General features: G+C 51.9%; 1 protein-coding gene across 3 annotated transcripts; it reads left to right on the top strand.

Annotated features, from left to right (window-relative positions):
• Window positions 1–17,286: 17,286 nt before the first annotated feature.
• On the top strand, window positions 17,287–24,181 carry LOC4330435 (protein Brevis radix-like 2). Of its 3 annotated transcripts, XM_026022829.2 has the most exons (8): window positions 17,288–17,667; window positions 18,149–18,276; window positions 19,571–19,642; window positions 19,840–19,983; window positions 22,442–22,917; window positions 23,010–23,151; window positions 23,224–23,663; window positions 23,794–24,155. In XM_026022829.2, exons 4-8 carry the CDS (start codon window positions 19,885–19,887, stop codon window positions 23,870–23,872), a joined length of 1,236 nt encoding a protein of 411 aa, XP_025878614.1. In that variant the 5' UTR covers window positions 17,288–17,667; window positions 18,149–18,276; window positions 19,571–19,642; window positions 19,840–19,884; the 3' UTR covers window positions 23,873–24,155. The 3 variants fall into 3 exon arrangements, with proteins under 3 accessions (NP_001403768.1, XP_025878614.1, XP_025878615.1); NM_001416839.1 differs by lacking the exon at window positions 19,571–19,642 and having other exon boundaries at window positions 17,287–17,667; window positions 23,794–24,181; XM_026022830.2 differs by lacking the exons at window positions 19,571–19,642; window positions 19,840–19,983.
• The last annotated feature ends 4 nt before the right edge of the window (window positions 24,182–24,185 follow it).

Below are 24,185 nucleotides of genomic sequence, written 5' to 3'. Positions count from 1 at the left end.
GTTGCGCCCCCTCTGGCCCCTGCATTAAAATTCGCGCGCCAGAAAATTCGAGAGAGAGAGAGAGAGAGATGAGGATGTGATTCGTCTCGGGATCAGAAACCTAGCAGTTGGGGGTTCGCTGCCAGGCGGTTGCCACACAGAACAATGGTGCCACTTGCTCGATATACCTGCATGGCTTGATCCAACAGTACTGCTACTGCTGCTACTACTACAAGTGTATTGTTTGGAATAGATTATTTCTTCGCTGTGGCGCCTTTGCTTCCTTTTAATCACCTCGGTCACCAAGCAAAGACAGCGGGGTTGCCTCCTAATGATTGCCTTTACAATGGTGATTACCGCCAAAGGGGAACATGTGGAGAGGGAAACGGAGAGTGGTATCATGACTACGTCATGCATGCCAACCGTGGTGCGCCAGCGCCATCACTAGATATATCAATCTACTAGCTGGTAGCCTGGTAAGTAAGCATCAAATCAAACTTTTGCTAATGACCAAGACTAATAAGCATGCAAAGCTGATTTGTCACACCGTGCCTGCATAACTCAGCAGCAGTTACAAATGCTGCTCATGTGTTGCTTGTGTTTTGGCCCATTGCACAGACCCCATGGCAACCTCTTTTCTTTGTAGGAGCATCTTATATCAAGAAACTATAATTCAAGCACCACCAATGCGCCGCTTTTATCTTTAGCTTTCGTGCTCGGGCCTAACGTTAGCGAGGTAGGAGTACCTTTTTTTTTCAACTCCGAAGAAACACCGCAAGATCAAACTCATTCGAGTGTGCCGTATTGCCAAAGGAACGGCTTTTTACTAGTGTGCTTGAACTGTTAATGAAAAAGAATCAGGGGAATCGCAGTTTCGTCACTATGCAATGACTCTAGAATGAGAGAGAGGTCGAAGAGGAGACGACCGCTGGGTCAAGTCAGCTTTGGTCAATCGGACCGAAGGGCAAAAGACTAATTTAAAACCAACAAAAATACAAGTGCTCAGTACAGTACTCCACAGTCCCACAAATTCACTCGGAAAAAACCAAAAGAAAATACTCCATCCGTCCCATAATATAAGATATTTTGAGTTTTTACTTGTAATGTTTGACCACTCGTCTTATTCAAATTTTTTTAAAATTATTATTTATTTTATTTGTGACTTACTTTATTATCTACAGTACTTTAAGCACAACTTTTCGTTTTTTATATTTGCAAAAAAAAAATTAAATAAGACGAGTGATCAAACATTACAATCAAAAACTCAAAATCCCTTATATTGTGGGACGGAGGGAGTACAGAAGTAACTCGAGTTCTGTCAGGGTTCCGGGTTAGGCATACCCTTTACCTTTCGATATATGTTACATATTGGTAGGGTATACCTACGCGCATACGGATACTTCCTGTGTACACTAAGAAAATCCTTCACGGAGTCTACGGATGGAAAGAGTCCTACTCGGACAAGACTGGGTTGTCAATGTATTGTATAGGGTCTGTTATCTCCGAGTTCTACTTGGAAACCGCCTGACCTGCGATATAAAAGGGACCCCCCGAGGAGAACCTGGGGCATCGAATCTCGGAGCCAACACAACCCTCACAGCCTACGAAATCGGAGCCTGCAAGGAGCCAAATCGCCAAGGATCTAGTCGAACCAACTCGACCACGATCTCGTCGGATCCCTAAAGTTCCATTGTTCCCTTTGTAACCTGTGTTTTCCACCATATAATCCCACATCAACTAGATTAGGGCTATTACCTACCAAGGGGCCTGAACCAGTATAATCCTCGTCTTTTGTCTACTTCATGTCGTATTACGTAGATCCTTGTACCAATGTACCCCAATACCCTCTATATCCGGTCTACGGGTATCACCCGTCGACAGTGGCGCGCCAGGTAGGGGGACTTGGTACTCAAGGTTCTACTACTATGTCATCCAGCCTAGTCGATAACAGCGTCAACGCCAACCTCAGCCAAGTATTCCCTGCTTCAACGATGCTGGTATGGACTCAAGTCGGCGAAATCGTCTTCCCGGTTTGCACCACGATGCCGATCTCAACCGGTCCGCCAATGACCGGAAACAAGAATGCAGTGGCTACAAACCAAGGCGACTCCATGTCGAAAGATCCTCCCGCCGAGGCGGAGAACGGAGCATCGACGACATCCCAGCTCGAGAAGGGTTCTGATGCGGCCAAACCTTGTCGTTCCGACATGAACCGCGAGCCGAGGAAGATGACTTCCGAAGCAACAAGGTCCTGGTGTCCTATCCACAAAACCAGGAAACACACTTTGCAAGCCTGCTGGGTTTTCCTCAACGTCCGCGCTGAAATTCGCGCCTGCAAAGAGCGTGGAATTCAGCGTATTTCTCCAACTCGTGATGTCTATTGTCCTATTCACAAGACAAAGAATCACGACCTCTCAGACTGCAAGGTCTTTCTCAGCGCCATGAAAGCGCCATCCCCTAAGGTCCAATAGTCACACATCCCCATCAGGAATAAGGACAAGGACCGAGGAGCGACGCCAACTTCAGATCGATTTGTTGGGGTAATCAATATCGATCCTCACGAACCATCAGTCTTGCACCTTCTCGAAGACTATGGATCATCGACAATGAGCGCGCCGCGGGAGGTATTGGCTATCGATGATGTCGGCACATCAGCACGCACCAATGCAGAAGTGGAGAATCAATTGACCACTCCAGCCCAGCACATCAGAGTCGTCAACTCTATACTGAGGGAAACCCCCTACAATCTCATTCTGAACGACGATCTCGCGCGTTGGACAGAGCGACTACGGGAATCAGTGACCAACCTCAGCAACGTGTTCGAAGAGGTCGCTGCCGCAGCGCACCCAGAGCAGCCACCAACTGGCGATGCCAATGGTGAAAACCCTGAACGGAGGGAATCGCCTCAGCGAGCTACCCTTCCACCTCGCGGCACTAGCGATCTCCGAGATCACATCAACGGCCGCCGAGAGGCACGACGCACACGAGACAACGAGAATCATTCCCGACGTCATGTCTCTTCACGGCGCCCTGATAACGAAGATCGAGGGGACCGTTTAAACGAAGACCGAGGCCGTGATAACCGCCACAACCACCACGATCACAACGATCGCGAACGGCGGGTGCCAGACGATACTGGTCGAGGACGTCGCCATAACGACGACGATGATGGAGACCGGCGCCAAGACAATAGCGGGGGACGACGACAGGATTCTCGAGATCCAGGCCGATATCCTCGTAATCGGACGCCGGAACCAAGCGACCCATCATCATCGTCATCATCCTCGTCTTCCTCATCATCAGACAGACATCCACGAAGGACACATGATCGCCGACAACCCACCGCCCCCCGCGCTGGGTGTAGGGCTTTCAGTCGTTCCCTGCGTGATGTCCGATGGCCTGAGAGATTCCGACCTGGAGCAATAGAAAAGTACGATGGGAGCACTGACCCAGAGGAGTTCCTTCAAGTCTACTCCACAGTACTCTACGCCGCCGGAGCAGACGACAATGCGTTGGCGAATTATTTGCCAACTGCATTAAAAGGCTCTGCACGTTCGTGGCTGATGCATCTTCTGCCCTACTCAATCTCTTCGTGGGCAGACCTGTGGCAACAGCTCGTCGCCAACTTCCAAGGAACTTACAAGCGCCACGCGATCAAAGACGACCTACACGCGTTGACACAGAACTCGGGTGAATCCTTGAGGGAATATGTTCGGTGCTTCAACGAGTGCAGAAATACAATCTCCAAAATCACCGACGCTTCTGTAATTCGCGCCTTCAAATCCGGTGTCAGAGATCGCTATACTACCTAGGAGTTAGCAACAAGACACATCACAACCACTCGGAGATTGTTCGAGATTGTTGAGCGATGCGCCCACGCAGATGATGCGCTAAGACGCAAGAACGATAAGCCGAAGATCGGGGGAGAGAAGAAATCGGCCACGGACGCACCTGAGTCAAGCAAGAAGAAAAATCGCAAAAATGGGAAAAGGAAAGCTCAAGCGGAAGTCCTCGCAGCAAAATACGTGAATCCTCCCAAGCGCCCAGACCCACAAAGTAGCGACACAAAAAAAGCATGGTGCCCCATGCACAAGACGGACAAACTTTCCTTGGAAGATTGCCTTGTTTTCAAAAAATCGCTCGAGAAGCACATTGCATCTGAAAAAGGCAAACGAGTACGCGTGGTTAAAAAGGACGCGGAGGCGGCTCCCCAGGAATTATACTCAGCATATCCAGACTCTGACCTCCACGTTTCACACATCTTCGGGGGTTCCACAACATACTCCTCGAAACGAGAGTACAAGAAAGTGGAACGCGAAGTCTGTTAGACATGGCAGGGGGCTACACCCAAGATGAAGTGGTCTGAACAGAAGATAGAATCTCGGAAGAAGACCACCCCAAGACCGCCGTCATCCTAGGACGATATCCGATCGTGGTTGAACCCACTATTCGGAACATCAAGGTCGCACGGGTCCTCATCGACGGTGGCAGCTCAATCAACCTTCTTTTCATCAGCACCCTGGACGCGATGGGAACTCGCTGACACCAACCGATCAACCTTTTCATAGAATTACTCCCCAATCCTCGTCCAGATCATTGGGCAAGATTACGTTGCCTGTGACTTTCGGCCAAGCCAACAACTTCCGAACGGAGGAGATCACCTTTGATGTCGCTGATTTCGATACAGCTTACAACGCCATCATCGGGAGAACTGCACTTGCGAAGTTTATGGCCGCATCTCACTACGCGTATCAAGTGCTCAAGATGCCGGGACCGAAGGGCACAATCACTATTCAAGGAAACGCAAAGTTGGCGGTGCAGTGCGACAAACGGAGCCTCGACATGATCGAGCAAACACCCAGCCCACCCGCAACGACTAAGCCACCCAAGTAAGTGAGCAAGACGAACAAGACGCCGAAACCGGACGGCGCAATCAAGATCGTTCCACTCTCCAGTGCCAACCCCAACAAGACCGTCAAGATCGGTGCGACACTAAGCGAGAAATAGGAGCTCGCGCTCATCACCTTCCTCCGCGACAATGCTGACGTGTTCGCTTGGCAGCCATCCGACATGCTGGGGGTCCCCAGGGAGGTGATTGAGCACAAACTCATGGTGCGACCCGATGCCAAGCCAGTAAAGCAAAAACTGCGGAGATTTGCACCAGACCGAAAACAAGCCATACGAGAAGAGCTCGACAAACTTCTCAAAGCTGGCTTCATCAGAGAAATACTTTATCCAGAGTGGCTAGCCAATCCAGTCATAGTGCGGAAGGCCAACGGAAAATGGAGAATATGCGTCGACTTCACCGACCTCAACAAGGCATGCCCCAAGGATCACTTCCCTCTTCCTCGAATAGATCAACTGGTGGACTCAACAGCCGGCTGTGAGCTGTTGAGTTTTCTCGACGCTTACTCTGGCTACCACCAAATCAGTATGGCAAAAGAGGATGAAGAGAAGACAGCATTCATCACGCCGTTCGGGGTATTTTGCTATGTTAAGATGCCGTTCGGACTGATAACCGCAGGGAATACCTTCCAGCGCACGGTCCAGGGCGCACTTAGCAACCAGCTCGGCAACAATGTCGAGGCATACGTCGACGACATCGTTGTCAAGACCAAGGCAGGCGACTCATTGATCGACGATCTGCGGGAAACGTTCGACAACCTCCGACGATATCGCCTCATGCTCAATCCAGAGAAGTGCACGTTCGGAGTACCGTCGGGCAAGCTGCTTGGTTTCCTCGTCTCTGGCAGAGGAATAGAAGCAAATCCCAAGAAGATCAAGACAATCGAAAACATGAAGTCGCCCACAAGACTCAAGGAAGTACAAAGGCTAACCGGATGCATGGCAGCATTGAGCAGGTTCGTCGCTAGGATGGGAGAACGAGGACAACCTTTCTTCGCTCTGCTGAAGAAACAAGACAAATGTGTATGGACACAGGAAGCCGAAGAGGCATTCGTTGCACTCAAGCGCTACCTATCAAACCCCCCTGTACTTGTTGCTCCCCAACCTAATGAAGAATTATTCCTCTATATTACCGCCACACCATATTCCGTTAGCACCGTCATTGTTGTCGAGAGGGAGAAAGTACAACGACCAGTCTATTACGTCAGCGAAGCTCTCCACGACGCAAAGACAAGATATCCACAGATCCAAAAGCTGCTTTACGTGGTCATCATGACATCAAGGAAGCTACGTGTCGCGACCGAGAAAAATACATTTTCCCGAACGCTAGTGTATTAATCCCCGTCCCAGGAAAAGCCGGGGTACACCACACAAACATGGTACAAAAGGCACATCTTTATTATATCGATAATATTTACATTATTACAAAGGCACTTAAGGCCTGACAATCAAAAATAAACAGCAGCGGACTAGCAGGCCTACGGCTCCATCTTCACAGGCGCTCAACTGGGGTATAAGCTAGGATTCCACCTAAGACTTTTTCTCCAAAGCTTCTCTTACTGAAGGGGGGGGGAAGATTGAGCAAGAATGAGTACAACCACAGTACTCAGCAAGCCACACCGGCAGATGCATGATTAATGCAAGGGGGTACAAGGGGTAATAATATAGGGGTTAAGTTTTGCAGAAAACAGCATTTAAAAGTCACTTAGTTGCCCAAAGCCATTTTATAAAGACGATCCTAGAGCTACACAATATTATTAATCAAGGCCGTGAACCCTCACGAACCTGCCTTAACCCAAGGCCTACGATGATTCAGACCGAACTGGCAACCCGACCCTGGGTCCCAGCTCGTCCCAAGCCAACCCAGGCCAACCATTCCACATTTTAGTTGTTAAGCAAATTTTAAGAATTAAAACACTAACTTGGGTACATTGCTCGGCTTGCCCATAACCGAGGGCGCGGCTATTCGAATAGATTATACTCTGATCAGAGGTGTACATCTTTACCCACAAGACACATCTTCCTCACGTGTAACCACATGCCACATACCACCACGGTATACGGACGGAAGACGTGACATAGTTCCCAACCCATCCTAGCCATAAACAAGAGTACCGACCCAACCCCACCTATAGCCGGAACCCCCGGGACAGGCAGGCAGGATTGAGCCCCTAGCAGCAGGACACCAGCCCTGTGCCATGACATCTCGACTACCGAGCCGCAGCTCGTGTAGCCTTCATTTGTCCTAGAGATGTCCATCGACCCCCGACTTCGTCCATCTCCATCCGTGTACTTTTGTTTATAACCAGACTGAGCCACAAACTAAGCCTTACCCACTAGACATGTGGAAGTACGGTAGTGCTTTGCAACAGAGGCCCGAGCTTAATCCTTATATTGGCCGGGGTGCTACTTCCCACAACTGGCATGCACCCAAACCCCACCGAAAAACAGGTTTTAGGGGCTTTGAAAGAGGAAGAGAGGGGTATGTCCAATTCCACCATAAGCCAACCATTCCATAGTATCCAAGAGATATGAATATTCCCAAAGTCTAAAGTTATAAAAACCACCTAATGTTGTCCTATTAATCAGCGAAGCATCTACCTAAATTCATACTAGTGGAACCATGAATAGAGTACCCACTAGTTGGGGTTTTGTTTATTCTAGGGTGAACAAGGTAATAATAACAATAGCAATAATAATGTCTTAACAAAGGTAAATAGGCATGGCTAAATAAAACAGTGATAACGCGGGAATTTAAATAAAGCGTTAATGCATTAATTTAAATCAAAATAATTTTATAAACTGGGATTCAATATGCTCAAGGATGATGTGACTTGCCTTGCTCAAAGAGAACGGCCTTCCGAACCTTCGGCGACGACCGCAAACCACGCTTCGAGAACCTCCGGAACGACAGAAGCTACGCGAAGCACACAAGCAAAGCTACAAGCCTATAAAGAAGCAATAACAATACATAAAAAGAAAGCACACGGTTCTTTAGGTTATAACAAACATTAGGAGACTTGAACGGGTCGATTCAGAGTTCGTATGACCAAGATATGATCATCCGAAGTTTAGTGCTGTTATATGGAGATTTGCGGATTATTATAATTAGGTTTTTCAACTATAAAACATGTGGAAGCACTAGCCTGGAAAAGACAGGAAGGCTGCGCTGTTGACATGCGGACCCCACATGTCAACCTAAAGGACCACGGTAGACCGAGTACATAGAGACGGTCCACGGGTCGACGGAAGCGGACCCCGTGTGTCAACCGAGGCGAGTGGCCGACAAACGGACTCCACTAGACACCACACGGCCTGCACACGTGGAAACCACGCGGCTACCGAGTGGGCACACTAACACGGACACTACACAGTCACCACCCGCACACGTGAACGACTACCGACACCGGTACACGGGTACCGGGGTTGACAACCGCACAACGGGTACGGGGCGACACTGAAAGGACGAGGACGGGGCAGCGAGAGGAGAGATCCTTACCACCACGCGACGAGGCGTGGGAAAGACAACGACGAACGGACGCGGCGGAGACGGACGGCGAGGGAACGACTTCGGCGGCGATCCTTGAACGAAGGCGAGACACGGCCGGCACGAGGCTTGACGACGCGGAGGCGAGGACGAAGACGATGACGGGGCTGCAGCGACCTTGACGAAACACCGAGGACGGACGAGAACGGCTCGACGGAGGGACGAACGCCACGACGACCGGGAACGACGGGAGGACGACGACGCCGACGACCGGGGCCGGCGAGGAGGCGACGAGGGACAGCTAGCAGCAGCTGCACGGAGACGAGGACGGCGTGGAACACGCCGCTGCGATGACGATGACGGTGGAGGCGCAGCGAGACGACGAGCCGGGAGACCGACGGGACGTCGACGAGGAGAACGAACGGAGACGACGACGATGGACCGCGGAGCGGTTCGGTCGAAGGGGAGGCGAGGCCGAGGGCGACCTTGCCGCTGTGATGCCGGAGGTGGAGACGGCGACGTCGGCCGGCGCACTGGCACGGCGAAAGGGGCTGCCGACGAGACCGAGGGAGAGGCGGCGCGCGCGACGGCGTTCCGGCGAAATACGGGCGACGCCGTGGCTTGGCCGGGGAAGAGGATGGCGTTCCGGTGCCGGGAGAGGTGGTGGCGACGTCGGCCGGCGCACAAGGGACGCGGCAGAGGCGGCCGGAGGCGGAACAGTGGCGGCAACGCCACTGTTGCCGGTGGGGATGCACTTCCGGAGGTCTTCGCGGGAAACAGATGGTAGGCCGGCGAAGAGGAGGCGGCTGCGACGCTGGAGGAGGCGACGGCACGGCCGGCCGGCGTGCTGACGCGGCGGCAGGGGCGGCTGAAGACGGCCGGCGGCACGGGAGAGAGGGGACGACGGCGGGGAGGTGGCTAGAGACCACGGGAGATCGCGGGAGGGGGATAAAACGATAGAACGGAGCGAGGGGATTCCGTTTTATAGCGGAGGGGAGGGAGCCGGGCATGGGAGAGGGCGGAACGGCGACGGGAAACACGGCCGGCGGCCATGGAAGGTGGCCGGAGTTGGCGCGTCCGTTCCCGGCGATTGGGGGAGCCATTCAAGGGGGAAAACGGGGGAAATCAAAGAGGAAGGAATGGGGATTAATTCCCCCCAATCAATTTGGAAAGAACGGTTGGATTCAGGACGGATTTGGAGGAGGAAATGGCGCTAGGGTTCACGGGAGAGAGAGGAAGGAGGCCGGCGGCTGGAGGTTGGGGGCGCGCCTGACAGGCGGGACCCACGCGGGAGGCGCGCTCAACGCGCGTGCGGCGCACGTGCGCGCGCGACTAGGGCAGGAGGGCGCTGCGGCTTGGGCCGGGCTGCTGGGCCGAGGCAGGCCGGGAGGAAGGAGGAGGAGGGAGTGGGCCGGGAGGGGGAGGGAAGAGGTGGGCCGGGAGGAGGAGGAGAGGCCCGGGAGAGGAGGGAAAGAGAGGGAGGAGAGGGAGACTTTGGCCGCGGGCTGAGAGAGAGAGAGGGAGGACTTTGGGCCAAACTTGGCCCAAAGGAAAAGGAGGATTATTTTTAGCTTTTTCTTTTTAATAAACTCTGATAATTGTTTTTGTTGCTTAATAATCATTTCCGGTGCTCTGAAAATTCAAGTAAAATTTGAGGGCTCCTTTTAGACCAAGGAGAATTTAACAAAAATTCTCCGGGCCACATTCGAATTTTTCTTGTACGCATTTTAGTGTTTGCCAATTTCTTTTCGAATTTTAATTAATTCTATTATTCCTTTTAGAAAATGATTTTTATTTCGGGATGAATTTATCAGGGCGTGACACTACGCCACTACTTTCAAGCCCACAGAGTCACAGTTGTCTCGTCTTTTTCTCTCGGTGAAGTTGTGAGAAACAAAGACGTTGTCGGCCGCATTGCGAAATGGGTAGTCGAGCTGAGCAAATTTGATGTCCACTTTGTGCCACGAACAGCCATCAAGTCCCAGGTACTCGCCGATTTCGTAGCCGATTGGACTACGCCTGATAACAAATCAGACAACCAAGTCGACAACGTAACATGGACAATGGCGTTCGATGGCACACTCAACAGCCAAGGAGCAGGGGCAGGATTTATCTTGACGTCTCCCTCCGGAGATCAATTCAAGCACGCAATCCACCTCAACTTCAGGGCGACCAATAACACAACCGAATACGAGGGACTACTCGCCGGGATAAGAGCTGCAGCCACACTTGGGGTCAAGCGACTAATCGTGAAAAGGGACTCCGAGCTAGTTGCAAACCAGGTGCACAAAGATTATAAATGTTCTAACCCCGAGTTATCCAAGTATCTCGCAAAAGTCAGGAAGCTAGAGAAAAGGTTCGATGGGATCGAGGTCCGACATGTCTACCGCAAAGACAACATCGAGCCAGATGACCTAGCACGACGTGCGTCCAGACGAAAACCGCTCGAGCCCGGCACTTTTCTGGACATCCTGATAAAGCCATCAGTAAAAGAGGTTAGCGGCAAAGTTAGCCCGAACGCCCCCGACATTAGCTCAGAGGCCACAAAGGCAGAACACGCCGTTGCCGATATCGAGACCACAGATGACTGGCGCATCCCACTAATCAAGTTCATCACAAGCGAGGAGTTGCCCGAGGACGATACAGAGGCTAAGAAAATAACCCGTAAAGCAAAAATCTATTGTATGGTCGGCAACGATCTATACAAGAAAGCGCCAAACGGGGTACTTCTCAAATACGTCTCGTCCGACGACGGCAGACACCTCCTCCTTGATATACATGAAGGCATTTGTGGGTCACACGCCGCCGGTCAGACATTGGTCGGAAAAGCTTTTTGACAAGGGTTTTTCTAGCCTACCGCCCTCAAAGATGCATGCGACATGGTCCAGCGATGTGAAGCCTGTCAATTCCACAGTAAACACACAAAGCTACCCGCGCAAGCGCTTCAGACTATCCCTCTTACTTGGCCTTTCTCGTGCTGTGGGCTAGACATACTCGGGCCATTCCCACGAGGACAGGGCGGCTACAAGTTCCTATTCGTGGCGATCGACAAATTCACTAAGTGGATCGAAGCAGTACCCACGGGGGAAATCCAGGCCGACAACGCCATCAAATTCATCAAGGGGATATTCTGTAGATACGGACTACCGCACCGCATCATAACCGACAACGGCTCCCAGTTCATCAGCGCCGATTTCCAGGATTACTGCATCGGGCTAGGAGTCAAGATATGCTTCGCCTCGGTCTCTCATCCTCAAAGCAACGGACAAGTCGAAAGGGCGAATGGCATAGTACTACAAGGGATCAAAACCCGTGTCTACGACAAGCTCATGTCACATGACAAAAAATGGGTCGAAGAACTCCCATCAGTACTATGGGCCGTATGCACCACACCGACAACGTCTAATAAGGAAACACCCTTCTTCCTCGTGTACGGCTCCGAGGCCATGCTCCCCAGCGAGCTACGACATCAGAGTACACGAGTACAGAAGCACTCCGACGAGGACCAGGTGGAGCAGCGAGACATCGATGTAAATCTACTCGAGGAACATCGTGAACGAGTTGCCGTCCGAGCAACTAGCTATCAACAGGCCCTCCGCCGTTACCACGAGAAGCGCATCCGAGCACGCATACTTTCGATCGGCGACTACGTCCTCCGACGGGTTCAAAGCCAAGCAGGGCGAAACAAGCTCTCACCCAAATGGGAAGGACCATACACGATCACATAAGTCTTGCGGCCAGGCGCATTCAAAATTGCAGACGGCGAGGGTCGCGAGTTAACAGATTCTTGGAACATTGACCAACTACATAAATTCTATGTATGAGTCAATACCATCCGTACCTGTAAGGCACCTTACAGTATCAATAAAGCCTATTCTTAGGCCCATATTACAATCAAAGTGTTTCCGCCCGATGATCCCTTACCCTGATGACACCTAGAGTTGAAACCTATCCTCATGTCCCTTTACGCCGTCTCGACAAGGCCTCCGAGGAACCTAAGGGATCTTCGGCTGGGGACGCCCAGAGCCGATAAGGCCTTGTCAGATCCTGTAGAGACGATAGAGACGAAAGACCATGTAAGATCTGGTCATGTAAGAGTTCTCGCCGTGCGTATTAACCAAGCCGCGAAATCGGAAATTAAGTTTCCAATTTCATGGCTGGGGGCTAGGATCAGAGCTTATTCAACCAAGGCAGGTCAAAGGTCCAAGAGCCTTATCCTCCGAGAAAATTCCTCCGACGACAAGGCTGGGGGCTAGGGAGAGTGTACGACTCAAACGACTGACTAAAGTCGCGAACTGAGAACACACTCTTACACACGACATCCGAAGTAAGAAAGATTTGTTAAAGATAGATTTCTTTTCTATTTCACAAAATACTTCTTACAGTTTTTACACAAATCCAAAGCTATATTACACCTTTTTCCTGAGATATCTATCACAGGATACGAAGACTACCAAGAAGGCCAACGCCAATCCATAGACTGGAGGATCTTCTCCGCCAACGGCGCCATCAACCTCGCCAGGTGGTCTATCTCCGCCGGAGTCCTCCGAGAACGAGCAAAACCCTCACAGAGAAAATCGAGGTCCAGGCGCGGGCGATGATCCCGTAGGCAAGCCAACACGTGCCCCCCAGCATATCGGCTTGATCGACAACACTCCTGCTTCAAGGCCTCGTCGATACGTTTGCCGACGTCATCAAGTTAAGCACAGGCCCCATTCAGCCACGAGATATACCCGACCACGGACTCCTCGGGATCCCCACGAGGTACTCGGAGCTCTCTACAAACCTTGTCCATGGATGTGCAGCAACTCTTCAAGTATGAGTTGAACCACACCTCACGACCTCGGAGCGTTTCCACAGCCTGCTCTTTCTTCACTACAAGCATAGTCCTCTCGAGTTTTGCTACTTCAAATTTTGTCTTCCAATATTGGATACGACGATCTTGGCCAGCGAGAGCACTCTCGAGATCTGCTCAGTGTGGGAACGACTAAGTCAGGCTACACGCCTCTTCTGAGAACATAGGTGATCTAATCGGAGGAGCAAAAGGGATGAATGGACCGCTAACCTAAGGAAGTGGTCGCCATCTCCGTCCCCGTAGCAATGGTCTGGTCTACATTGTCGGGCGACGCATGTGGTTCAAACGTGAGGGCCGGAATAATCGCCGGTGACTCGGGTTGCCCGCGCTGCTGGATATCCTCGTCATCAACATCTCTACAAGGGACAAAAAAGCTTTCAAGATCAACATACAAGAGTAAGCTGGAACAATAACTGCTCGCACAAAGGCGGTTAAGATCCAGTTTTATACAGCATATCTAGCGAGTACAAGAGGCCCTACTCTTCAAAAAGGGGGAGAACAGATTCCCCCAGATCACCGACTTCTTCCATCACCTCCTTATGCGTGTTGCTAGCCACCCCCTGATCCAAGATCTCGCGCAGATCGAGTTCAGGATGCGCCAGCTTTACACACGCAAGGACGTGGCACGCCCCGGTGTAGATCCCGTTTGATGTCTCCTCCCCGATCCTGGCCGCATGCTTGGAGGGGATTTCCTCCATCGCCGCCGCCAGCTCCGCAAGAGAAGATGTCAGCGAGAACTCGTCGGGATTCGCCGGGATAGTAGACTTAATACTGCACTCCCCGGCGAACTGGTGCTGACCAGTATAGGCGACCCGCAACGAGCCACGGATTTCTGACAGATTGTTCCCGAGCTCCGACATGCGGTGCTCGAGCCCCTGCCATTGTCGCTCGTTGCCGGCCACCAACTCCCTCATCTTCTTGAGGTCCTCACGAGCCTCCGACAACTCGTGTGCCAGCCGATCAGCCCGCTCGTTTGCCGACGACGCCGCCGACCTCGCCTCCGCAATCTCGCGACCGATGCCGCGAGCACCAGCCTCAAGGAGGCGCCCCATCTCAACCTGGAGCTTCTCCCAGGTGAGGACGGTAGCCGGTGGACCACGGCTAGCCGCGGGATCGCTGACTGGGCCGCTTGGTGTCGCCTCGTGGCTCCCGAGTGCGAGCATGACATCCATCGAGGCCGCAGCGGGCGATGCGCCGGAGGTCCCTCCGGACTCGTCTTGCGCAGCCTTCGCCCGCGCCGCCCTGTGAGACGGCCATGGTTCAGACAACACTCGAATAAAATCACGGAAACTTAAGTTCGTCTACTTACTTCTCACCAACCGTCACAAGGCGTTGTCGTCGTGGAGACGGGGGAGACGCGTCCGAGGCCTGAAAAACGGTCGATGCGAAGTAAGGCGAAATTCTTCTGGCTGTACGATCTGACGACATGATAGCTTACCAAGGGGGTCGATGCCTTGCGACGATGTCCGCTTACAGAGGAGAACTTCCTCCCCTTTGTCGGAACATTGCCACCACTTGTAGTAGTAGCAGCAGCAGCATCAGACGCCTCATTGGCGACCTTCTCTTTCAAAGACGCCACCACCTGATGGTCCGCGAGCAGCCCGATGATGTCAGTCAGAGGAAGAGCCTATGCGTAATCAAGTCACAATGTGATCTCGGAAGGAAAACGTAGAATGCCTATCGAGCACACTTACATTGATGGCAACATCATGTTCGGCCGCCCCTTTCTCACAAAGGGGAACGGGGATGGCACTCGCCGTTGTCGGACCACTGATCATCACCTGGCCAACACGACGTTCCACGGCTTCGCTGTTCAGACCTGAGAATCGAGAACCAAATTTCGATAAATCAAGAGGAACGCGAACATGAGCATGTCAGGATAAATGCGAGAAAGATACCCCGAGGAGAAACCCGGGTCGCGTCCTCCGGTCCGGAATAGTCAAAGGCTGGATGGGTTCGAGCCTGGAGCGGCTGGATCCGCCTACCAATGAAGTCTGCAGCGACTTCATACCCTGACAAGCCTTGTACTCAGAGATCGTTGATAATGTCGATAAATGACTGGAGAGAGGGGGTCAAAGGGGGCTTTGCGGTCCAAGACGAAATCTTGTCCGGTTGTTCCTCGGGAACAACGAAGACAGGGTCCGAATCTTTGATCTGAAGGTAGAACCACCTCGTCCTCCATTTGCTGCGAGAAGAAGGGCACTGGAAGGGGATATAACGCGACTTCAGGCCATCCCGAAGTCAGAACCCGATGCAACCAGACACCCTGTTGGACTCCATCCAACGCAACTCGTAGTAGAAGCGAAAGAGGTCAAGAAAGGGCTCTACCCCAATGTAGGCCTCACAAAGATGAAAAAAGATGCTAAGAAAGGCGATAGAATTGGGGTTCAAATGGAGAAGAGAAAGACCGTAGAAGTTCAAAACCAAGAGAAGAAACTCGGAAGGCGGAGGGAGAAAACCGCAGAGAATATAGTCTTCGATCGCAACCATACGACCTAAGACGGGCTGGGGATTAGTACCTCCTGCTTCTCTTTCCATGGTTCCGCGACCGGGAAGGGCGCCGTCTTCCTGAAGCTTCTTCAGCGACGCACTGGTGGAGGATGATTTGCCGAGATCCATCGCTGATCGGAGATCGCCGAAGAGAGGGCTCAAGTCGATGAACTAGGGTTTCTTGTGGCAGCGGAGAAGACAAAGAGCGCTTACAGGCGGGATGTTTTCTTCACACTAGGCGGACTTCAAAATGGATCCCCAAAATTCCCTTAAATAGACGCACTTCCGACGGTGCGAATTCCAAGGAAAGGGGAGAGATGCCCGCTGGAGATTTCTGGGTCCGTTACGCGCGGCAGTTTTTTGGACTTCAGTTTAAATTCACTCGTGACCGTTGGGCTTCACACGGTGTTCTCGACTACGTCCTGACTCTATGGTCCTCACACCGGGAGCGACAACAGTCTCAACACAAGAAGTCGCGAATGGTTACACGAGTTCATTTAAGCAGAAGTCGGGGGCTACTGTCAGGGTTCCGGGTTAGGCATACCCTTTACCCTTCGATATATGTTATATATTGGTAGGGTATACCCACGCGCATACGGATACTTCCTGCGTACACTAAGGAAATACTTCACGGAGTCTACAGATGGAAAGAGTCCTACTCGGACAAGACTGGGTCGTCAATGTATTGTATAGGGTCTATTATCTCTAAGTTCTACTTGGAAACCGCCTGACCTGCGATATAAAAGGGACCCCCCGAGGAGGACCTGGGGCATCGAATCTCGGAGCCAACATAACCCTCACAGCCTACGAAGTCGGAGCCTGCAAGGAGCCAAATCGCCGAGGATCTAGTCGAACCAACTAGACCATGATCTCGCCGGATCCCTCAAGTTCCATTGTTCCCTTTATAACCTGTGTTTTCCACCATATAATCCCACATCAACTGGATTAGGGCTATTACCTACCAAGGGGCCTGAACCAGTATAATCCTCGTCTTTTGTCTACTTGATGTCGTATTACGTAGATCCTTATACCAACGTACCCCAATACCCTCTATATCCGGTCTACGGGTATCACCTGTCGACAAGTTCCATAAACAAGCGTTGTAGTACTAATTTTGGAACAGCCGACATTGCCGGGATGTCGCCTTCCAACACCAAAACCGCCACCGTCCTCGCTGCCAGTCTCGGCGGAAACACACGTCCCCGACACCCACGCTGCCGCGACCTTCTTCCCAGGCGCGACGTTGGCGTCGCCCGCGCGCACGCGCATGGCCCGAGCCCGACAACACAAGTTGGCGGGTTGCCAAATGCCACCGCGACCGCGAGGGTGGCGAAGCCGGCCGCTAGCCACAAGCCAACTGCCAACGGCTGCACCACGTTAAAAATGCGTACGCAGAGCAGGTGTGGTACGGTGCGCGTGGTAAGGCCTGGGACGTGGGCCAAAGCACCCCACTCCCCCAACCAAGCGCCACGCATCCTGGCCGTCGCAGCCTAGCGAAACATACGGACGGCCGTGATCGCGAGCGCTTTTCTCCCTTGTATAAATAGCCGTCGACGGCTCGGTCGGCGAGTGCTTTCGCTCGATTTCGGGGGCGGATCAGACGGCCGCGAGCGAATCCGGGGATCTCCCCCCTCCCTCCCGCTCTGTTCCTGCCTCTGCTCCCCGCCCGTTTCCTCTCAATCCTTCCTTCTCCCTGCTTCTCTCCCTCGCGGAAAAAAAAAGAAAAGAAAAGGAAAAGGGGGAGTGGAAAAGATCTCCTCTTCGTCCTGTTTCTGTTGGCGTCGCTGCTCGGCAGCTCGTTCGCTAGCTACCACCCAAAAGGCGGCAGTCGATCGCCTGATAGCTCAGCCGCTCTCCTCTGTCGCTTCCGAGCTCTTGTGCCGCCGCGCGCCGGCGAGGATCTGTCGACCGAGAGAGGAGCCACCCGCCGTCCAAGAAGAGGAGGAAGAAGGTAACTGACCAGTGACTACTGCTGTTTCCTTTCCCCTTGAATCGGAGAACGAGATCTTTGCCATCTCTTTCTCTGTTTCTTTTTTTATGGTGTGCATATTTGGAGTAGCTCCGTGTGTCCTGTGCTCTGCTCTAGTGTCCATTTGCTGCGCTTTCGTTTTCGGAGGGGGGTTCATCTCTGGGTCCGTTTGCGTTGTCGATCATTGAGATCTCCAGCCTTCCATTGGGTCCATTTGGGGAGGCAATCCCATTGCTTCCCACTGTTGCCTTTTTTTTCCGTAGCGTCGACAGCCTCTTGCAGCAATGAGTACTGGCCTGTTTCTTTATAGAGTCAGGCTTGTCGATTTGGACAGCGAACAATCGGCTAAATATCTGTCCTAGCAGTATTTTTGCAGATAAAAGTGAGCATTATGCTTTTCTAGTCGGCCACATGTACATTGCGTAATCTTTATCACCTTCTCTTCCCTGTCGCTGTTGTTCAGATCATCTTTGCGTCAGAAGGAGCAGTGACGAGATACCACTGTCCGCGTGGTCACAAGCATTGCTGCGAGACTGTGATTGGCGGGAGTTGCTTTGGATGAGCAATAGCCTGATGGTGGCTTGCTAACTGGTAAGCAGTATTCTCACTTGTCGTCATCCACACTTAACTATATAATCAATCTTATCCATTGGTAATTACTCCTAGTACCCTTTGTAGTATAACAAGCTTAAACTAAAAACGGTAGTATTACAATAGTACAATACACGCGAATTTTGTAGGTGCAAGTAGGACTGTTTTTTAGTTGGGATGTTACACTGCAAGAAGGCTTCTGTTTGCCTTTCCATTTCCTTCAGTGGGTCCTCCAATCCACTCCCAACCACTGATAAAATTTCCATGAGGGCCCTGGTCCTAAAAGGGCTTCTCTCTATCCATGCAAATGTGCAATATGTGCATCATCCGTCTATCTATCTGCCTCCTGCTCAGCTCGATCGGCCGCTCTCCAAGCTTCCAACCTTTCGCTTGGAACTGGACGATGCACTTGGATTCGGAGTGGCAGTGTCCTCACGTAGGAGTAGATAAAAGAGCTCCTGCTAGTACAGTTTTTCTCAGAACCTTCTCTGCTCCCTCGTGTATTATCGGCATGCATGCCTTGGTTGCCTGTTGCCTGTTGCTGCAGTAGCAAGCATAATTAAGCCTATGCTTGTTGAGTGAATGAATGCTCTACCTACGACGACGTACTAGCTGCACGCCTGCACACTGAGCCCACCGGTGCAGCAGCATTAAGCAGTAATATCAATCCGTGCATGCATCAATCAATCAATCCACCACCCGGGCTATACTTTGCCGCAGCTACCTCCCTGTACCTCTCATACTACGTACTACTCCATAAAGCAGCCAAAGCTTGGGGGGCATTGACTCCGTTTCTTGCTCGATGCCTCGCCTACCCCTAGCTAAGCCAGAGCTCAAACATGGCAGTGGTCTGCAGTGAGCCGGCGCGTGCAAACATGCGTTCGGGCCCAGGCCGGCCGCGCCAAGGCCCAAGGGCATGGATATACACACGCGCGGGCGTGTGCGCCCCATGGTGGCAGCGTACTCGGCTGGCGAGGGGTTGCTGTCGGTGTATCGATTTTAAGGAAGGCAAAAGCCTGCGGCGCAGGCCATGGCATGGCATGCATTAGCTAGAGCGGCGTTTACTCACTGGCTATGGCTACTCAGCTCGGAGTTGATGCCGGCCGGCCGGCCGGCTGGCACTGCAGCCATGGCAGTGGCTGCAGTGTAATCTGATGTACCTGCTGCTACTAGAAATGTTCCGTGTATTTACTCCTTGCACACACTGGATCAATGGCACTGCTACGTTGCTAGTACATGTTGGATTTTAGCCGTGTGAGTGCGTGACGGCTCAGTTCCTCTTTTGATACACCAGGACCAGATTCTTATCTTAGGGTGTGTTTGAGAGAGAGAGGATTGGGAAGATTGGGAAGATACACAAAACGAGGTGAGTCATTAGTTCATGATTAATTAAATATTAACTATTTTAAACTTTAAAAATGGATTAATATGATTTTTTAAAGCAACTTTTCTATAGAAAATTTTTTTACAAAAAACGCACCGTTTAGTAGTTTGAAAAGCGCGGAAAACGAGTGACAATCTCCTCCCTTGGCTCTTCGATGGACTTTGTTTGTGACTGAGCAGGGAAGGAGGATTTGCGCGGTTCTGGACTACTCGAGAGGCTAGGAAATGCTTGCGTGCATCGCGTGTTCGACCAAGGACGGCGGGGAGGGCGGGCACCGGTCCGCCACCGCCACGCCCAACTCCGGCAAGTCTCTGACTTCACAGGTACATGTGCTGATGTGCATTCTTATACTACTCCAGTACTCCGTACACAAGTAAAAATCCGTAGTACTCGCACATGTTGTGCACTAGCGCATGGGCGGAGACCTGATGCCACATTTTCTTCTGTTGCATTAACCAGTCAATTGAATGCCCTCTGCTGCTCCTTAGCAGTGGGGTGCTAGTACTTCTAGTACTACATCCGTTCCAAAATATAGCTATTTCTAGCACAGTACTTTATTTTAAAATGAAGCTATTTTTCTACCTATCTTTTCCTCTCAACCAATCACAACCATTCTTTTTCACCTATTTTCTCTTTTCAACCAATCACACATATTTTTCAATCATTCTCATATACTTTCTTAATACCCGTGTCAGCCTCAAAAATGCTTACATTTGGGACGGAGGAGAAAGTATTACACTGTAGTTGTTCTTTTGTCCTAGCCTGCTTGTCGTCACCTTGTTCTTGGCCTTTGAAAGGGAACAGAGTACCACTACGTACAGGAGGACAACCAATACTAGTACACTTGTGGTGATATACACCGTTTCTCTTTTCTTTTCCCTTCCTCACCGGGTGTCTAATCAGGGCAATATCCTGCATGGAATCACAAGTACAAGGTGAATGACAGTGCTCTAACTACATTTTAAAACATTCCTTGATAAAGTTGGTCAAGGACTCAAGGCCCAGGGGAATATGACTAGAGTTTGGTGGGGGAGAGAAGGCTCTTGCTTTTTTCTTGCATGGATCCCCTCAAGCTTTGGGTTTTGGACTGATTTGATATGGTCACTTCTGTTCCCCCATACTACCATTCCCCTGCCCTTTTCACTTGCTCCATCCATCCATCCATCCATTCACTTTGCTTGCTCCCAACAAAAGACTGTCCTATCCTAGTAGCTGCTAATGTGATCTTTCCCTCCTGGAAAGACACTATCTGGTTGATTGATCTTAACCCCTGGGTCTTACTCCTACGGCCCGTTTGGTTGGAGGGAGTTTTTAGTAGGGATTGGGAATTTAGAGGGATGAAGCTATTAAAATTTTTGTTTGGTTGGGAGACATGGGAATTTTGGTGGGATGAGGATGGGGAATTGAGGAAGGAACTCACTCCTTTTCAATAACTGGGTAGGGGCAGGTAATTAGGAGGGAATTCATCCTTTACTTTGTTTAACCAAATCTCAGCCATCCGTTTTTATTAATGACCTAATCTCCAACTAAATTCCCTATCAATTTCTATCACCTCTACCAAATAAGATATTGGGATTAAAAATCAAATTCCCATCTTAATCTCATCATCAACTCCCTCGTGTAAACTCCCAATCCCCTTCGAGTTATCAAACAAGCAGCTACTCTCTTCAGTCCAAGATGTTCCTTTCCCTTTGCTTTTCTTACGAGGGCCCCCCCCCCCCCCCCCCCCCAAGACGGTCCTGGACACTCAGAGAAGAATAAAGCTGGGCCGTAGCCAGCCCGTAGGCCATGCACAGAAACACACACTTGTGGTCCTTGCGATGGGCTGGTTTGTTTCTTAAGATGGGCTCTCGCTGCGACCCATCTCTGAACTACTCCATGATGACACGCCTCGTCACTGGGACTCGAGTACTCTCGTCCTTTGCTTCCTGCACGCTTTCGCCTTTGCCGTCTTTTAAAGTAGCAGTACTAGTACTACACATATTTGGAGCATAAGCACGCACCACATGACATGCACCTGTGTGGCTATGTGTGTGTGTGTGTGTGGATGGACCGGATCGATTCCCTTCCCTCTCTGGTGTTATTATGATCCGGGGGGGGGGGGGGGGGGGGGGCGCTGTCCACGATGTTGCTTTGAGAAACTTGAGTGGTGTGGTGTGGGTGTGCTTTGTCTTTGCTTTGTTCCTTGCTTGAGAGTTCAGGCAAAAGATGTCCTGGGTTTTAGGACATTGTGATGGTTTTGTTGGTGCTTTTCGGTGATGTGTGAGCCCTTCTGCTAGGCGTCTACGCGACTAATCTGGGGGTCGGAAGTGCGCCCTGTCCTGCTTTTGTTAGCCCTAATCATCGGGATGGAGATGGAATCGATCGGTGATCATTAACCCTGCTGTGGATATGATTGGCGCTTTACTTGAGAGACCGAGCTGTCGCGTAGGATTTGATTGCTGAGGCGTGTGCGTTAGTGGTGAATGTTGATGCCCCGAACGAAACTCCCGCAGTTTTATATACTGGAAAGGCAATGGCATGTTAAAAGTTATATGCAGCCACTCTGTTGCCAATTGCAAGAAATTATATTTACTGAATATGCAAGGCAAAAATGTTACCTCAGATATATAATATCATCTGTTGTATGATGATGTCAACTTGGCATTCGTTCAAAAAAAAAAAAGGATGATGTTAACTTGACTAATGGATATTTAATAAATATTTTTACAATGGAAAATCAATTGATCCCTTATTCAGGAGGATAATTAATTAATCTGCACAAATTTAATGTGGTTTCAGTTGAAGGACATGGTGCTCAAGTTCTCCGGCAGCGGCAGGCACCAATACAAGTCCGGCGGGAGCCCGTCGTTGAGGACCAGCCGCTTCCACCGCTCCAGCCGCCTCGCCGCGTACCCGGGCATCATCGACGAGTCGGGCTTCACGTCGGACGGGGCCGGCGAGGCCTATACTTACATGAGGACGACGACGGCGAGCGCCGGCGCCCGGGCCGCGCCGTCGACGTGGGACTTGCCGCCCAAGGTGAACCACCGCAGCTTCCAGCCGCGCGTGATCAGGAGCCCGAGCGCGAGCGGGGTACCGAGCATCGGGGAGGAAGACTACGACGACGACGACGACGACGATGACGAGGAGACAGTCCTCCTGGAGGAGGACCGCGTGCCGCGGGAGTGGACGGCGCAGGTGGAGCCCGGCGTGCAGATCACCTTCGTCTCCATCCCCGGCGGCGCCGGCAACGATCTGAAGCGCATCCGTTTCAGGTTCGTGCCAATCAAGCGACATGACATTTCGTCGAGCACGTGGTGCTCGAGTGATGAGCATGAGCTAACGGATTGTGGCGATGCATATGCAGCCGGGAGATGTTTAACAAGTGGGAGGCGCAGCGGTGGTGGGGGGAGAACTACGACCGCGTGGTGGAGCTCTACAACGTGCAGACGTTCAGCCGGCAGCAGGGCTTCTCGACGCCGACGTCCTCCGTCGACGAAGCCATGCAGGTCACTTCCGTTCCATCACTGGTTAGCAAAAGCTCTGCACATTCCGTTGCTGATGATGGTTGATGTTTGCAGAGAGATTCGTTCTACTCCCGCGTCGGCTCGACGAGGGAGAGCCCGGCGATGATGATGCCGCCGCCGCCGCCGCTGCCGTCGTCGGGTGCTGGCAGGGAGCACCCGATCAGCCGGACAGCGTCGAGCAAGGCGCAGCTGTCGTCGTCGTCGTCGGTGGCGGCGGCTCGGCCGCCGTTCTACCCGTCCACGGCCGTGCCGGACCCGTCCGACCACGTGTGGGCGCACCACTTCAACCTCCTCAACTCCGCGGCCGCCGGACCAGCGGCGCCGTACGACCCGTCGCGCGGCACGACGTCGTCCCGGGACGAGGCGTCCGTGTCCATCAGCAACGCGAGCGACCTGGAGGCCACGGAGTGGGTGGAGCAGGACGAGCCTGGGGTGTCCATCACCATCCGCGAGTTCGGCGACGGCACCCGCGAGCTCCGCCGCGTCCGGTTCAGGCAAGCCACTCCACAGTCCACACACACATCCCGAAAACGCTAACACGTCACCAATACCGGCAGATCACGCTGGATTTTCCTCGTGTTCGCGTGGAATTTTTAACACTTCTCTCTGTGCGCAACGTTGCAGCCGCGAGAGATTTGGCGAGGAGCGGGCCAAGGTGTGGTGGGAGCAGAACCGGGACCGGATACACGCGCAGTATCTGTGAGCTAACGCGAGACCCATCGTTGATGAGAGTGAAGTGATACTGTGACAGAAGCTAACGCGTCGCCGGGAAGAATAGTTAAGAGTGTGATGATACTACTACTTTGCCGCTGCTACGGTTAGTGCTACTAGGTTTTTTTTACAGGGTGAATATAGGATGAGGGGGAAGGATGCTGTGGTCTGAGAAGCAGCAGGCTCAGTCAAGCTGCTACTCTTGTTAACTGACCACTTTGGTCTTCCGTTTGTAACCTTTATGGACAGGGTGTTCGTTTAATTCGTTTGTTTTAGCATGGTTTCATGTGATCCTCGACGGTAGA

The sequence above is a fragment of the Oryza sativa genome, chromosome 2, assembly GCF_034140825.1.
Source record: "Oryza sativa Japonica Group chromosome 2, ASM3414082v1".
NCBI classification, from domain to species: domain Eukaryota; kingdom Viridiplantae; phylum Streptophyta; class Magnoliopsida; order Poales; family Poaceae; genus Oryza; species Oryza sativa.
Note: the sequence above shows the minus strand (reverse complement) of the source record. Positions and strands in the feature narration are given on the sequence as shown.

What these genes read in the sequence shown, in the direction of transcription:
- LOC4330435 (NM_001416839.1), top strand. Translation starts at nt 19,885, where the DNA reads ATGCTTGCGTGCATCGCGTGTTCGACCAAGGACGGCGGGGAGGGCGGG. An exon ending in GCAAGTCTCTGACTTCACAG is followed by an intron (nt 19,984 to 22,441) that starts GTACATGTGCTG and finishes ATGTGGTTTCAG; the next exon opens with TTGAAGGACATGGTGCTCAA. An exon ending in CTCCGCCGCGTCCGGTTCAG is followed by an intron (nt 23,664 to 23,793) that starts GCAAGCCACTCC and finishes GCAACGTTGCAG; the next exon opens with CCGCGAGAGATTTGGCGAGG.